Source organism: Bos indicus x Bos taurus, chromosome 22 (genome assembly GCF_003369695.1).
Source record: "Bos indicus x Bos taurus breed Angus x Brahman F1 hybrid chromosome 22, Bos_hybrid_MaternalHap_v2.0, whole genome shotgun sequence".
Lineage (NCBI taxonomy): Eukaryota > Metazoa > Chordata > Mammalia > Artiodactyla > Bovidae > Bos > Bos indicus x Bos taurus.
In genome coordinates, this window is record NC_040097.1 from 7,083,820 (window position 1) to 7,099,895 (window position 16,076).

The following is a 16,076-nucleotide window of genomic DNA, read 5'->3' on the forward strand; positions in this document are numbered from 1 at the left end:
CGGCACAAGCGGTTGACTTTCCACTCGGGAAACCGAGGCACAGTGGGACGAGGAGCGTGCGACCTCGGGACTCCCGCAAAATTCAAGCGGCACGTCTCGGGTCCACGCAAGCCGTCCAGGTCGCCTGCCAGCGATCCCCGCGGAGTGGCCTCCGCCCCGCTCTGCCCAAGGACCGGAGCCGGGCCGGACTTCTCCGGGGGCGGTCCCGCGCTCAAGGGCTGAAAGAGGCGCGCGGGCCACACCTCCAGGTTCCCCAGCCAAGTCGGGCTCGGGCCTGCCCCGGGGCGCCCGCCGCCGCGCGCGCCGACCCCGCCCCTCTCCCGCGCCCCCGCCCCTCGGCCGCTGCCTCCGCCTCCGCCTCCTCGCAGGCCCGCGACGTGCCCGGCCGGCGACCGAGCGGCGGGGACGGCGTCCGGCGCACTCACTTCCGCGTCCCGCCGCCCTCCGGCTCGCGCGCGCCCAGCCCCCGCCGCCATCGGACAATAGACCAACCGCCCGGCTGCCGTGAACTTCCCGCCGGGGCCCGGCCGGCCCGTGTGCCCCGGATCCCGATCCCCGATCCGTCCCCGCGCCGGCCACGATCGCAGCTCCGCGCCACCGGGGAAGCCGCGGAGGACCGAGCGCCCGGTACGTGCTCGCGCCTCCCGCCGCCGCGCCTCCGCTCCGGCCCGGCCGGTCCTGGGCCCTCTGCTCTCTGCTCTCTGAGCAACTTTCCCTCCTGTCCAGCGGCTGCTGCCTTGTGGGTGTCTTGAGTTTGGCTGCTTAAGGAGGATGTGATTTTTTTTTTTTCTTCCGTATTTCTTTTACGTTTTATGATTTGAAACTGAGAAAAGAACTCACAGCCAGCTCGGACAGCCAAGCGCCGCCAGCCGCCCCCACGCGGACACCTCCGAGGGGAAGGGGAATTGGAAGCAAATTTGGCCCAAGTGACTTTGAGGCCTCAGCATCTGCTGGACTCTAAGGCCCTGGGTCATGACTCTCATGCTGGGCAGGTGGAAGGCTGTACCTGTTCTGGGCTGGACTTGAGTGTCCGCCCTCTGCCAGGACCCCCACCGTCCCAGCTCCACGCACTCAACTAGGCTAGGCCCGGTCAGCAACATGGATAAGTACGACGACTTGGGCCTGGAGGCCAGTAAGTTCATTGAGGACCTGAACATGTATGAGGCCTCCAAAGATGGGCTCTTCCGAGTGGACAAGGGTGCAGGCAACAACCCGGAGTTTGAGGAAACACGCAGGGTGTTTGCTACCAAGATGGCCAAAATCCACCTGCAGCAGCAGCAGCAGCAGCAGCTCCTACAGGAGGAGACCCTGCCCAGGGCGAGCCGGGGTCCCGTTAACGGTGGGGCACGCCTGGGCCCACCGGCCCACAGGGAAGCTGGTGGGGGCAGCAAGCTGGCCGCGGATGGTGCTGCCAAGCCCCCTCTCGCTGCCTCAACCGTGGCCCCTGGGACGACCATCACCGTGGCGCCTGGGCAGCCCTCGTACCCACCCCAGGAGCAGAGGGCCAAGCTGTACGTCCGGGGTTCGAGGCAAGGCAGCCAAGACTGTGGGTCCAAGGAGAGCATGGTGAATTCTGAGATGTCTGCTTTCCATCGGCCGGGCCCCTGTGAGGATCCCTCCTGCCTCACCCACGGAGACTATTACGACAACCTGTCCTTGGCAGGCCCCAAGTGGGCCGACGACCCGGGAGTGTCCCCTGGCATCAGGTTGGGTGTAGGAAGTGGGTGGTCTGGGACCCCAGGGAGCGACCCACTGCTATCTAAGCCCTCCAGGGATCCTCACCTGTACCACCAGCAGCTCTCCGCAGGCTCTGGCAGGTCTTTGCAGAGTGGCCAGGATGGTGGGCCTGGAGGAGGCAACAGCGAGAAGCCAGCGGGGGTCTGGACCACCGCCTCTTCCCAGCGAGTGAGCCCTGGCCTCCCTTCCGCTGGCCCAGAGAATGGGGCCCTCCCGAGGTCTGCTCAGCCCAGGACCCCTTCTTTCTCAGCGCCTCTGGCCCTGAACCGGCCCAGTCAAGGCTCTCTTCCCAGAACAAACTCGGGGGTAGGGAGTGAGGTTTCAGGCACGATGCCCAAACCCACTGTGGACCCTCAACCCTGGTTCCAAGATGGGCCCAAATCTTACCTTTCTAGCTCTGCCCCTTCATCCTCGCCAGCCAGCATGGACCATATGCAGGCGGGTGCCCTCCCTGGGCTGGGTCCCAAGCCTGGCTCTACAGATCCTGGCATTGGTCCCAAGCTCAGCCCCAACAGCCTTGTCCATCCAGTGATGTCCACCCTGCCTGAGTTATCTTGTAAAGAAGGTGCCTCCAGCTGGGCCTCTGATGGCAGCCTGGGGCCTGTGCTCCCAGAGACGCCGAGTTCCCCCAGAGTGAGGTTACCCTGCCAGACGCTCATCCCGGGCCCTGAGCTTGGACCCACGGCCGCCGAATTGAAGTTAGAAGCCCTCACCCAGCGTCTGGAGCGGGAGATGGATGCTCACCCGAAGGCCGATTACTTTGGTGAGTAGTGAGAGGCTGGCGTGGTTGCCCACAGCGGGTGACGGGGTCCCTGCATTTGGGCATTAGGGGGAAACGCCCCCTACCCCCACCAGGGATGCTGTCGCTCTCCTTGAGTGCGCCTGTCTTTTTTTTTTTTTTTAACTTCCTCTTTCAGCTGCCTCTTCTGAAACTTGAAAAGAGACTTGAGATCATCACTAGGCAGAAAGCGGATCTTGCTGCTGGTGGTTACCCATGTGCAAAGGGCAGGATTGCTCGTGACTGCTCCCCGCAAAAAGGGAAATCTGTGACTTTGGATTTCAAGGGTTTCGGGAGTGACTTAGAACCTGTCACAGTGACTGGCTCAGGCGGGACCTGAATGGGCTTCTTAGAAGGTCCATGTACCCCTGAGGGTTCGTTCCATCAGTTGCTGGCTGTGCCAGGGGAGCCTGGCTACTAGAGGACCAGTGGTTGGGCGTGGGCTCTCTGCGGGTCCCTGTGTGCACGTGTGTCTGCCTGCACGTTCTGTGTTCAGCAGAGGGAGGTGAAACTCTGACCTGGAAGGCTTTGTTCTAGAACAGTCCTTCTCAAAGTGTAGTCTGAACCTGCAGCGTCCTTTTGCCTGGGAACTAGTTAAAAATGCAAATTCTTAGGCCCCACCCCAAACCTACTGCATCAGAAACTGGCATGGGGCCCAGCAGTTGGCATTTTTCACAAGCCAGCCCTGCTCCTGACGTTCTGGGAAATTGGAGACCCGTGCATTAGGCACCTTCCAACTCAGCACCCCCACCCTGACTACTAGCCAGCAACCAGGTTACACCCACAGTCGTGGCTCCTAAGAGAATGGAAGATGCTCCTTGTTGGTTTTTCTTCCTCTTGGAGGTTTTGTTTTATTCTCTTTTTAAAGCCACAAACTCTCGGAGACTGCTGGCTTCAGCTTTTATTTTTTCCTCCGTGCAGAGTTTGGAGGCAGCAGAAAAGCAGAGATAGCATCCTGTTGAGTAACAATGTAGCCATCTCACAGAAGCTCTAACTAGAAGAGCGGGAGTTTTGTTTATTTTTTAAATTACTTGTGATTGAAGTATGTTGCTTTACAATGTTATGTGTTTCTGCTGTTCCACAAAGACAGTCAGCTGCATGGATGCCTCTTGCTTGGGGTGCCTTCCCATTTAGATCGCCGCACAGCATGGAGTCGAGTTCTCTGAGGTGTACAGTAGTTTCTCATTTTATTTTATGCATGGTATCAATATTTTATTTTAGTTTTTATTTTTGAACTGTGCGTAGTTGAGGTCACCGTTTCCCCGTATGAAGGCTTTTGGTGGGGGGCAGGGAAGGCCCCGCACAGGGAGGGTCACTGGTTGGCTGCTGTCTGTCTGCCCCATCCTGCATGAATGAATGATTCTGTCCCGAGGTGCTTGGAGGGACGTGTCCGAGGCACGGGCACTGTGTTCTTGCTTCTCGTGAGAGCCTCGCAGGAGCAGCGCTCACACCACCCTGGGCAGTCAGAGGTCAGGCTGGCTGTTTACTCGGCGTTTATGTTCTAGAGCATGTAGCGGCCTCTCACTGTGAGCCATCTCTTCTCCTTTGCAAATCCCCCTCCTTGGGAATAATACTTTTCTCTGGAAATACTGTGGGCTTTTTTTTTTTTTTTTAGTTTAAACCGTTGTCTTTTTTTCCAGTTTTACTGAGATGTAATTGACACACAATATTGTATAAGTTTAAGATGCACAGCATAGTAGTTTTTAAAAAAGATTTCTAAGTTTTTGCTTTTTAAAAGGTTTTTAATTTTTAAGCAAATGTATTTATTTATTTATTTATTTTTGGCAGTGCTGGGTCTTCGTTGCTGCTTTTGGGCTTTCTGTCTAGGTGCGGTGAGCTGGGGCAACTCTCGTTGAGGAGCACAGACTCTAGAGTGTGGGCTCAGCAGTTGTGACGCACGGGCTCAGTTGTCCCCCCCGTGGCATGCGGGGTCTTTCCCGACCAGGGATCGAACCCTTGTTCCCTGCGTTGGAAGGAGGATTCTTTACCACTGAGCCACCAGGAGAGCCTCAGCATAATGATTTGCTTTATGTAATGATTTGATTTACAGGCATCATAAAGTGATGATAACAATAAGGTTCGTGAACATCCATCATCTCATCTCATCTCAAAAAATCACTTTTTTGTTGTGATGAGAACTCCGGATTTCCTTTAACTTTCATATGCAACATATAGCAATGTTAGTTATATTTATCGTGTTGTACATTATATCCTTAGGAAGTTTATGCCTTTGACTGCTTTCGTGTCCCATTCCCCCTCTCCCCTTCCACCTACCGCTGAAGTGAAGTGAAAGTCGCTCAGTCGTGTCCGACTCTTTGCAATCCCATGGACTGTAGCCTGCCAGGCTTCTCTGTCCATGGAATCCTCCAGGCCAGAATACTGGAGAGGGTAGGTGTTCCCTTGTCCAGGGGATTCTTCCCAACCCAGGGATCGAACCCAGGGATCAAATCCAGGGGCGTTGCAGGTGGATTCATGCATTCATTCATTCATTCACTGTCTAAACCACCAGGGAAGCCCAAAGAAGCACACACCTTCCCTGATGGAAGCCACAAATCCCATCTCTTTTTCTATGAGTTTGAAGTATAACTGACCTACAACACTGTTAGTTCCTATTATGCAATGTAATGATTCAGTATTTCTGTACATTTCTGACCATCACAAGTCAGTCCAGTTACAATATGTCACTATATGAAGATATTACATTGTTATTGACTACATTCCCCGCACTGTGCATTTCATATCCATGACTGGTTTATTTCGCAACTGAAACTTTGTACCTGTTACCCTCCTTCAGCTATTTCTTTCCTCCCCACCTTCCCTCCCCTCAGGCAACCACCTGTTTGTTCTCTGTAGCTATACTTCTGTTTATGTTTTTTGTGTCTGTGTGTGTCGGTTTTTTTTAGATTACACATATATGTGAAATATAGTATTTGTCTTGAATTTTTAATTTCAAGATCATTAAACAACAAACAACGGTTTTATCTTTGGAGGGAGGCAGGTTCATACACCAGATCATAGCAGAACTATTAGCTATCCATTCATCCATCCCGTATTTATTGAGTACCTGCCTTGAGGTACGTAATGAATGAGGCGGACAGAAACCCCTCCTTCTCCAGAGCAGGTGGTGCAGGAGAGGGAGGCAAGAGATGAACAAAATAAATAAGCAGGTTTGAGGGAGAGAAACAGGAAGTGGAGAGGATGGAGCCTCAGTGCAGGGAGTCGAACCAGGGAGGTTTCTGGTTTTCAAGCCAGTGATCAGGGGAAATCCCATCGAGAAGGTGGCTTTAGAGCTAGGCTTGAAGGAGGCCAGGGGTGACCTTTGAGTCTGCTCTGGGAAAGGGCATGCTCAGCAGGGCAGACAGCAGGAGCAGAGGCCCTCGGGGCCTATTTACTTTATTCATGTGAGCTTAGGAAGGAAGCCCATTTCACCAGCCTGGAAACTGAGACTCAGAGAGGTTAGATGACTGATCCCATGTCTCATAGGGCCTACTGGGTACAGGTGAGGTCTGAGCCCCACAGTTCGGCTTCCTTGCCCATTCCTCTTTATTATTATTATTATTTTAATGTGCTATTCTCACATGCTTTTTAAAAAAGAAATTTGTTTTCTTTCTTCTTTTAAATATATTTTTTTTATTTATTTGACGCATCAGCCCTCAGTTACAGCACGAGGAATCTTTGTTGCGTCGTGGGGAGTCTTCCGTTGCCACGCGTGGACTCTCTAGTTGTGGCTTGCGGGCCACGGAGCACACAGGCTTCAGTGGTTGCAGTGCAAGGGCTTAGTTCTGTGGCATGTGGGATCTTAGTGCCCCCACCAGGGATCGAGCCTGCGTGCCCTGCCTTGCAAGCCGAATTCTTAACCACTAGACCACCAGAGAAGCCCTGCTTCCCACTCTTCTAACCAGCATTGCCCAGCTGCCTCCCAAGCACAGACGTGAAAGCCTGCTTTATTTATTTACTTTTATGGTTTTTTTTTCTTTAATCAAGAAGAACTTCCTATAATATAAAATCGATCTCTTTAATTTTAAAAGCAGGCAGTAGCATTTAGCGCTTCCCTCACGTTGCGCAAACACCACCCCTGTCTAGTTCCAGAGCATTTATTCATCACCCCCAGAGGAAACCCACACCCATAACTCAGTTGCTTCTCAATCCCTCATCTCTCCCAGCTCCTGGCAGTGACCAATCTGTGTTCTATCCCTCTGACTTTGCCTATTCTACCGCTATATGAAATATTGAGGGTATCATATCTAATTTATTTTTTCACTAAGCATTACAGTCACATGTAGAAAACTCCAAAGACAGAAAAACAGACGGAGTGAAGCATTAGTCTCCTTCCCACCCGTCTGTAGCCGAGCATCCTGGCATGTGAGTATGTGCGTGTATCTCTCTGTGGGTCGCAGCCAGGCCTGCTGTCCACCTGCTCTCTGCCTTTCCCTCCCAACGGCGCGTCTTGGCAGCTGTTCCACTTCAGCACGTGTTGCGTTGACTCAGTGTCACCCTCTGTGTGTGCTCTGGTCATGTAAGCAGCCTCATGTGGACTTCAGGCCGACTGCAAGTTGCGAGCCTAGCCTGGGACAAACTCCCAGGGTGGGTGGACTACATTTGTGCCCTTTAAGTGTTGTCTAGTCGCCCTCCACTGAGCTCATGGGGCGCCCCAGTGCCCATCATATAGGAGAGCTTTGGTAGCTGAGCTCTTAGCTGCTCTAGGGAACCGGCCACGCGGCCGAGGAGGACATGCCTCCTGCCAGCACCTGGCCGTCAGGGCGTGGCCCAGCCCTGCTGTGGGACCTTGAACACACCCTAGCCCCTTCCAGGCCTCTCCCCTTCTCCATAGCACGAGGAGCTTGGCCTGTTGAGGGGCTCACATCAGCAGATGCCCTTCCCGTCTCTAGATTTGGTGTTATCTGATAGATGTCTGTCTGTCCAACACACTAAATAAAGATTAAATTTTACTTCTAAATAACATGAGTTAGAGCAAACTCTGGGAGAGAGTGAAGGACAGGGCGCCTGGCGTGCTGCAGTCCGTGGGGTTGCAAGGAGTCAGACACAACTTAGCGACTGAACAACGGAAAGATTATCTATTGATACAGGGCTCTTGCCAGAGAGAATCAGGGAAATGCAATGGTCCCCATTAGAGTCAATGTAATTCTAGCCAGAAGCAAAGCGGAGTTGATGTTTGGGTTGGTTACCTGGACCCCTTCCTGGACATGACCTTGTGGGAAGACTTTGTGAATCCCCAAGACCACCTTCGGGGACCCTTGGGTCTGAAGACACCTCAGTGCCTGGTTATTGATCAGCTCATCACTGAGGACCTTTCTGGCACTTTGCTTGGCCCGGTCTCGTGGGTTTGGGACACTTTGGTCCCGGGAAGGCATTGCTGCCCCCGGTCCTTCTGCCGTGTTCCTCTGCGGCCGCTTTGCGTGTTTCTCCCTCGAGGAGAGCTGATGCTGCTGAGAGGACGCCGTTGGGTTCCTCGTCCCAGGCCTTGCGCTTGGACGGTGCCGCTGTGGGTTGTTTTCACGCCAGTGGGTTCTCTCTCACCTTTTCCTCCTCAGTGGCCATCTGTCCTCTGCACACTAGGCCTCTCCTCCCCTTCTAAGGAAGAAGGACACAGGTGAAGCACCCGTCCCCGGCGGGGTGACTGGGGAAGCTGACTCCGAGGCAGAGTCTAGTGTGCAGGGGGCGGCCTAGGGGACACTGCTGGGAACGTGTGTGTGGAGGGCAGGGGGATGCAGGAGTGGGCAAGCGGGACGCCCCGGCTGCGCTGCGGGCCTGACCAGCCTGGGCCAACCCCAGGGGGGTCTGGGGCTGGAAAAGCCCTTCAGAGCTGCCCCGAATTGGGGTGAGACGGCCTGGCCTTCACCACTCCCTCCTTGGTCCTCTCCGGGTGGGCATGACCAGCAAGGTGCCTGTGTGTAGCTGGGGCCGTGCCCAAAGGGGCTGACAGCTGAGGGCTGCCCCCCTGCAGCCCCAGCCACCGTGCCAGGCTCCTTCACTGAAGGGCGATCTGGGCACCACGCCACATCCCCTGTCCAGGGCAGATAAGACCCCGCTCTCGGTGACCTTGGCCGTGATTTTAATTATTGTGATGTCTGTTGAGCGCCTGTATTTAACCTTCACAGCCAGACTCCGTTCTCCTCCGTTTGCAGTTGAGGAACCCAGGCCGTGAAGGGTTCAGGGCCACACTGCGGTCGGTGGTGGTGCTACCCCACCAGCTGGGGCTCCGACTCCCCGAATGAACTGGGCGGCGTTTCTGGGCTGAGGTGGATGTTCTCTGCGAACCCCTCCAGATTCAGTCTCTGCTCAGCTGCTGCGGAGGCATCAGTGGGCTCCCTGCCCTTTCCAGGGTCAGGACTCTGGACCTGCAGCCACCCCCCCAGGTCTCCCCTTCCCCACCGCTGTGGGGGACCGGGCACTGCTGGTGCCACCCATGAGAGCCACACTCTGTTAGGTGCCAGCAAGCAGGGTGGCGGCGGGGCAAGAGGAAGCTGGTTCCAGGGTCCCGGTCACCCAGCAAGTGGACGGGTAGACACTTGCCCACCTGCACGCCTGGCTGCGTCTTCAGTTTTCCTGTCTTGAGTGGACATTCCTGCAGCAGTATGTGAGCTCGGAAAACTGTTAACAGCAGACCTGCCTTAGCCTGGGAGCCTGAGGAGAGGTGTGACTCCTCCCACGGATGGCCCAGCCCTGCCAGGGGCCAGGGAGCCTGTCACACCTGATTTTGTTTTACTAGCAGCTCAGGAGGTGAAGTAAGCAGTCCAGACAAGGATCCCATTCATGTCCTCTCTGCTCCCTCCCATCTGACCATCTCTTCAACATTGAGCTACAAGTTGTCTTAATGACCTTTTTAAGTCTCATCTGACTTCCTGGCTTCCCTGGTGGCTCAGTTGGTAAAGAACCTTCCTGCCAATGCAGGAGATGTGGGTTCTATCTCTGGGTTGGGAAGACCCCTGGAGAAGGAAATGGCAACCCACTCCAGTATTCCTGCCTGGAGATTTCCATAGACAGGAGCATCTGGTGGGCTACAGTCCATGGGGTCGCAAAGAGTCAGACATGACTTGAGCTTATTTATCTGACTTCATTAGCAACAGTTGCTTGAAATATGGGGTTTAAGTCCAGCCTTGAACGAACAACTGAGAGTGATTTTTCAGAGCATTTGTCATATAAAAGAAAACAACATGGGCCAATCCTGTAGAAGGGGGGCCCCTCCAGGTTTCAGGACAGTGGCCTCTGTGCACCCCAGAGGCTCCACTCACCGCCCGCCCCACCCCCCTCCCCCGCAAACATCAGGCATTGCAGTAAACCCAAGCCAAACGCTGAAGTAGGAGAAGGGGACAGAAGATCATTAACCATCGGGCCTGTCTGAGTAGCTGGCATGACCAAGTGTGGGAACTTCTGCCCACATTCCTTTAGGAAATATGGTATGGTAATTTGGACCTACTGGATCCAGGCTTCTGTAGCCATGGAAGTAAATTTCTGATCCTTTAGTAACTTTTGTAAATGACACTCCAGAGTCTAATTCTGCCTGTCTAGCCCAGCAGGTGTACACCCTAAGACGTGGGGACTCCTAGCCGTTTCAAAATTGCAGGGCACACGTGGATGTTTGTTTGTTTGTTTTTGTAGGCCAGGTAATCTTCCCCTCAAAACCAGGAGTGTGTGTATTTTACACTTTTTTAAAAAAATTGATGTATAGTATATACATACTGGCTTCCCAGGTGGCTCAGAGGTAAAGAATCCACCTGCCAATGCAGGAGATGCAGGAGGTGTGGTTCAGTCCCTGGGTCAGAAAGATCCCCTGGAGGAGGGCATGGCAACCCACTCCAGTATTCTCACCTGAATAATCCCATGGACAGAGAGGAGCCTGGCGGGCTACAATCCATCGGGTCGCAAAGAGTCAGACACGACTAAGCAACTAAACAACAGCAAGAACAGGAACAAAACACATGTATTATAGATGCTCACAAGGGGAACACGCCTAGAACTCAGATCAAAGCACAAAACAGGACCAGCACCCAAGAAGCCTCCTGCCATGTGCCCCCACAGTGATCACCACTCTCCAGGTGTAATTGTGGCTTCTGACTGCAAATACGAGGTTCTGAGCAATCGTGTGGTTTAAAGTAACTTCTAAAACCTGTGCGTGCGTGCTAAGTCGCTTCACTCGTGTCCGACTCTTTGCAACCCTATGGGCTGTAGCCCACCAGCCTCCTCTGTCCATGAGATTCTCCAGACAAGAGTACTGGAGTGGCTTGCTGTGTCCTCCCCCAGGGGATCTTCCCAACCCAGGGATCGATCGAGTCTCTTACATCTCCTGCATTGGCAGGCGGGTTCTTTACCACTAGTGCCCCCTGGGAAGCTCCCTACAACCTTGAGATGATTTACAAAACCTATCACGGCAGGTTTGGGATGGAAGGAGAGCACAGGGCTGAGCAGGGTGCAGCCAAGGCTCAGACAGCAAGGAGTGAGTGCCGTCAGCGGGACTGTCCAGCTCGCTCAGAAACAGCGGCTGCTCCCTCATGGCCAGCGATCAGGGCTCCGATACTGTTTGGGTCCTCTGTGTTGCGGTCCAGACAGATGGATGGTTCATCATATGCTTTAGTCCTGTTCCTTACCTACCTCTCTCTGTAGGATTTCTCTTCTGAGATTTTGGGGTGGAGGGATTATGAACAACCCCCAGGGTTCACTCAGAATGAGTCACCTGTTCACTGAGTTCACTTGTCAGCAAGGTACACATGTCTGGTCCCCTCCGTGCTCTTAGCACTGGGCTTGGAAGGATGCTGCAGGGTCAGACTCAAATCCTCGCGCTTGGAGTGACAGCCACTGTTCTGTCACCCTGGCCTCAGGTCCAAACTCGGGGTGTCCCCCGCAGCCCCACCACGATGACCAGCTCCTGTCGCACCAACTTCATGGCTGGTCCTGAACTCCCAGAGTTCCTTCTCACCCCAGGACTTCTGCTCTTGCTGTTCTCCAGCCCATGCCTCCGGCCAGCCTGGCGCGGCCCCCAGCGATCCCCCTCGGGGAAGCGGTGGGGAGCGGGTCTGCCTGCAGCCCTGGTCTGTCCTGACAGCTGTTTCCCACAGTGGCTGCCTCATCCCATCAGGCTGTCTTTCTGAGGTCCTTCCCCCGTGAAATGTTTCTGCTCTGTTCCTTTGTAACCAGGAAAGCATGTCTTGTTTTTTCCATCTTATTCTCATGCTCTTTTGATTCATAACCCAGAACATTGAATTGACCCGATGTGGCTATTCCTGCCAGAGGTTTTTTAATGTTCCTTTACATCTCTTGATTTATGGCTCCCACTCGGGAGGAGGAACTGTGGAAGAAAGGCATGCATCTGGGAGTGAGGCAGCCAGCTGTTCTGGGTCCCAGGCTACCAGCAGCCCCAGGTGTGACGTGGGGCCACCTGCTCTTCCTGTACTGAGCCCCGGGGCACCTCTGAGGGCCCTTCCTGACCTGGAGTCCTGTAGCCGTGGGTCCAGTTGGATGCCTGGATCTTAGCTGGTCAAGTAACAGGGGTCTGGGCCTCAGTATTATCCACTGTGGCAAGAGCCTGGAAAGGCAGAGGGCTGACCCGCCAAGCTTCTCGTCCCCCTTCCAGGCCTCTACAGAATTAAAAAACAACTTGTTTTGTTTAGTTACAGTTGCATTTTCAGTTGTAAGCAGTAATCATTTTTTACTTCAGGCATGCCAGAAAATACATTCAACTAAAACAAGAACCACAGATCACTGACTTGCCTTCTGTCCTTAGAGTAATCAGTGTTCAGATTTTCTGCAGAAAGTTTCTCATCCCCAATACAGGCCAGAGCTCATGCGATGCAGGAGGGATCATGGTTCTTGGCCCTTTGACCAGATGTAGAAGTGTTTACTGAGCTAGAAGCCAGTTTGCTCTGCAGTGTGTGTCTGATGAAAGGGAGTTTAGGAAGGACTTGAAGATGCCCTTTAGGAAACAGCCACACGTGGGGAGAGAGTGGCATTACAGGGGTCACCGCCGGAAGCCTTTTGGGGCTCTCAATCTAATTCTTATTTTGTGTATTTTTGGCCCTGATGGGTCTTCACTGCTGCATGGGCGTTTCTCTAGTTGCTGCCAGCGGGGGCCACTCTAGGTTCAGGGCATGGACTCCTCATCGTGCTGGCTTCTCCTGGTGTGGAGCACGGGCTGTAGGGCACACGGTCTTCAGTTGTTGCAGCGAGTGGGCTCAGTGGTTGAGGCTCCCAGGCTCTAGAGCAGAGGCTCAGAAGTTGTGGTGCACGGGCTTGGTTGCTCCGCAGCGTGTAGGATCTTCCTGGATCAGGGATCGAACCCATGTCTCCCACACTGGCAGGTGGATTCTTTACCACTGAGCCACCAGGAAAGCCCTCTCATTCTAATTAAACTTGGGGTCCCTAGTGTGGGTGACAGCAGGGGGACTAGCCTTGGGACTCGGTGAACTTGCTTTTGCTGGCATTTCCCAGGACACTTTGAAGGGCTCTTGTGTTTCTGGGTCTCAGCGTTTCTAGGTCTCAGGCTTAGCACGGGGCGGGGAATAGTGGTCTCGGGGCCTGGCCCTTCAGGCTCCTCGTGGGGGTGGGTGGATGTCTGTTTCAGGAATGGAGGGGCTTCACTTAGGGTGTGGAGGGGGAAAAGGAAAGGATGTTTACCTGGGTTGTGGCTCTGAGATAGTTTTGCTAAAATTTATCGAGCAAGTTGCTCTGTGTCAGGCACTTCGCTAATCATCTCACACACATACACGTGTTTAATCCTTCCAACAAGCCTGTCTTATGATCCCTGTTTTATGGACGGGGAAGCTGAGGTACACAGAAGTGAATTAACCTGCCCAAGATATCTATTAAGGAGCTTTGCTAAGCCCGGGATCCTGACCTGCATGCTGCGCTGGCCCTCGGCTCCTGGGAGCACAGGGGCTTTCTGACAGAGGGACCTCAGTGGGCATCATGGCCACGAGGAGGTCAGGCCTGAGCCTCCCCCTTTGCAGGTGGAGTGATGAGGAAGGCAGGCCACGGCGGGGGGGATGCCTGAAGTGGCTCGAGGGGCGCATCCCCCTCTCGCAGCCAGGTGTGCCCTCTGGTTCGTCTTCAGGCCAGGAGCCAGGGGCTCATACCAGCTCCTCCCTGCCGGGTGGCGACCATGAAAGCTCAGCGGTGTTAATACATGCATGGGCTGCTCAGGAGTCTTGACTGCTCACAACCCGTCGGGCCCCGGACTTCTCCTGTTCCCCTGAAGGGTGTGGGTTAGGGCGGGCAGGTCATGCCATCGGTGGTGCCCCGTGACACCCCCAAATGTTGTGCGCAAGGACGGGGGTGTGCCAGCCCACAGTTTCTTTGGAGGTAGCCAGGGTGTCTTGGTCTCAGGGTCAGTATCAACCCCAGGCCTGTGTCTAGATGTTTAAACCCAAATGTCGGACGAAGCTACGCTCAGAGTCCATCTGGCAAACCGGACAGAAACCTTACCCTGAATCAAAACAGGCCTCCAAAATTTCCAAGGCGTGTCAGCTGCAGGGTTGTGCTTGCCAGCAAATACATATATCTGTGTCAGGCTTTGTTTCTCATCTGTCCCCTCCCAGGGAAACCAGCTGGACGCAGAACCTCAGGGTCATGTTGGAAGGCCGGAGGCTCTCTGCCTGAGTGTTTCTGAGGGAATACTTTAGAGCCAGGTTATTTTTACATCTCGAGAGCCACGAGTTTAGACTTGGCCAAGCTCTCCCCTCATCTGTTTTGTTCTGTGATTCGTCTCCGCGTGTGCCGGGGGAGCACGGTCTGGTTACTCCCGGTCACTGGAAGTTAGTCAGGAGTCCTTCCCCCCGACACATGTCTTTGTAACATATAGAAGGTTCTGGAAGCCTTCCGCGATGCTGTCATTTACGAGGAGGGGACTTGAGTTCTGTAGCTGGTCCTGGGAGGTCTAGTGACTCAGGTCTTTCAGGGCCTCGTAAACATGGCCCCCATCTTATAATGCAGCCCTGAGTCGGGGTACCCGGCACGGCAGCCCTGGGCCTGACTGCATGTGACCGTCACCTCAGCTTCAGAAGACAGTAGCAGATTGGCCTTTTGCTGCCTGGGAGCCTGACAGCAGCTTCCCTGTTCGGCCGAACCGCCCCATGAGCCGAGGTTATGGTTTCCTTTCAGCAGAGTGGAGCCAAGTCGCGGCCGTGTTTGCTCACAGGACAGGCAGGGCTGGCCCCGGGGAGGAGGTCAGGTTTCCCATCTGCCGGAGCATCTCCTGTTCTGTCCCCCTCTCCCCTCCTTGGTTCGTGTTGCTTCCTGCTGGTGCAGTCAGGTAGTGAATGTAGAGAGAGGCGGATTTCAGGGCTGGGCCCCAGCACGTTTGCTGACAGCTACAGTCATGTGGAACATGCTGGCAGCAAGATGCGGGCCTTCTGTGCCAGCTCGGACACCCTGCTCCACTTCACTGACGGGGACCGGCGGGCCTGTTCAGTTCAGTTCAGTTCAGTCGCTCAGTCATGTCCGACTCTTTGCGACCCCATGAATTGCAGCACGCCAGGCCTCCCTGTCCATCACCAACTCCCGGAGTTCACTCAGACTCACGTCCATCCAGCCATCTCATCCTCTGTCGTCCCCTTCTCCTCCTGCCCCTAATCCCTCCCAGCATCAGAGTCTTTTCCAGTGAGTCAACTCTTTGCATGAGGTGGCCAAAGTACTGGAGTTTCAGCTTTAGCATCATTCCTTCCAAAGAACACCCAGGACCGATCTCCTTTAGGATGGACTGGTTGGACCTCCTTGCAGTCCAAGGGACTCTGAAGAGTCTTCTCCAACACCACAATTCAAAAGCATCAATTCTTCGGTGCTCAGCCTTCTTCACAGTCCCAACTCTCACATCCATACATGACCACTGGAAAAACCATAGCCTTGACTAGACGGACCTTTGTTGGCAAAGCAATGTCTCTGCTTTTGAATATGCTATCTAGATTGGTTATAACTTTCCTTCCAAGGAGTGCCTGGGCTCCTTATAATTCTGATTCCTCTTCTGTGCTCCAAGCCTCCAAAGCTGGTTTTGGGTTCAGGGCTGTTGGCTGGGAGGAAACGCCTGGCTCTAGGGGTGATGGTGTTCTGGAGGCGGGACCCAGACACTGGATGGGGGGGGCGTATGGGCATCAGTTGGATGGAAGCGGGTCCCTCGCTGGCCTGCAGAGAGCCCAGCCACAGAGCACAGAAGTCGGAGTGGGGAGGGCGTGATAAACAACAGATGCGCCCCGGGCAGCAGGCCAGCGGGTGGTGATGACAGGCACTTCTCCTGGTTGACCCGCCACGTCCCTCCGTGAGATCACGTCCCAGCAGAGGTGACGGCGAAATGTCCTTGTCCCCCTAAAAGTGCTTGGTCCTCATCAGCCGCGCTCATGAACTCAGAACTGCTTTCTTTTGGGAAACAAAATTGGAGCTCTATGATAATCCAGCTCTTAAGAAATAAGGAAAGGACTTCCCAGGTGGTCCCGTGGTTAAGAGCCCGTCTCCCCTGGTCTGGAAGCTGAGATCCTACATGCCTCGGGGCAACAGAGCCCTCATTCCATAAGGAAAGATCCCAAGTGCTGCAACTAAGACTCAAGGCAGCCAAATAAAT

At 54.3% G+C, this 16,076-nt stretch overlaps 1 protein-coding gene across 1 annotated transcript in view; it reads left to right on the forward strand.

The window, feature by feature from the left end:
• Window positions 1-375: 375 nt before the first annotated feature.
• The window catches only part of LIMD1 (LIM domains containing 1), a 79,121-nt gene continuing 63,420 nt past the window's right edge, over window positions 376-16,076 (forward strand). The window contains exon 1 of the mRNA XM_027522267.1: window positions 376-2,500. Coding sequence (XP_027378068.1) covers window positions 1,099-2,500 — 1,402 coding nt within the window. The 5' untranslated portion in view covers window positions 376-1,098. The remainder of the gene's footprint in view (window positions 2,501-16,076) is intronic.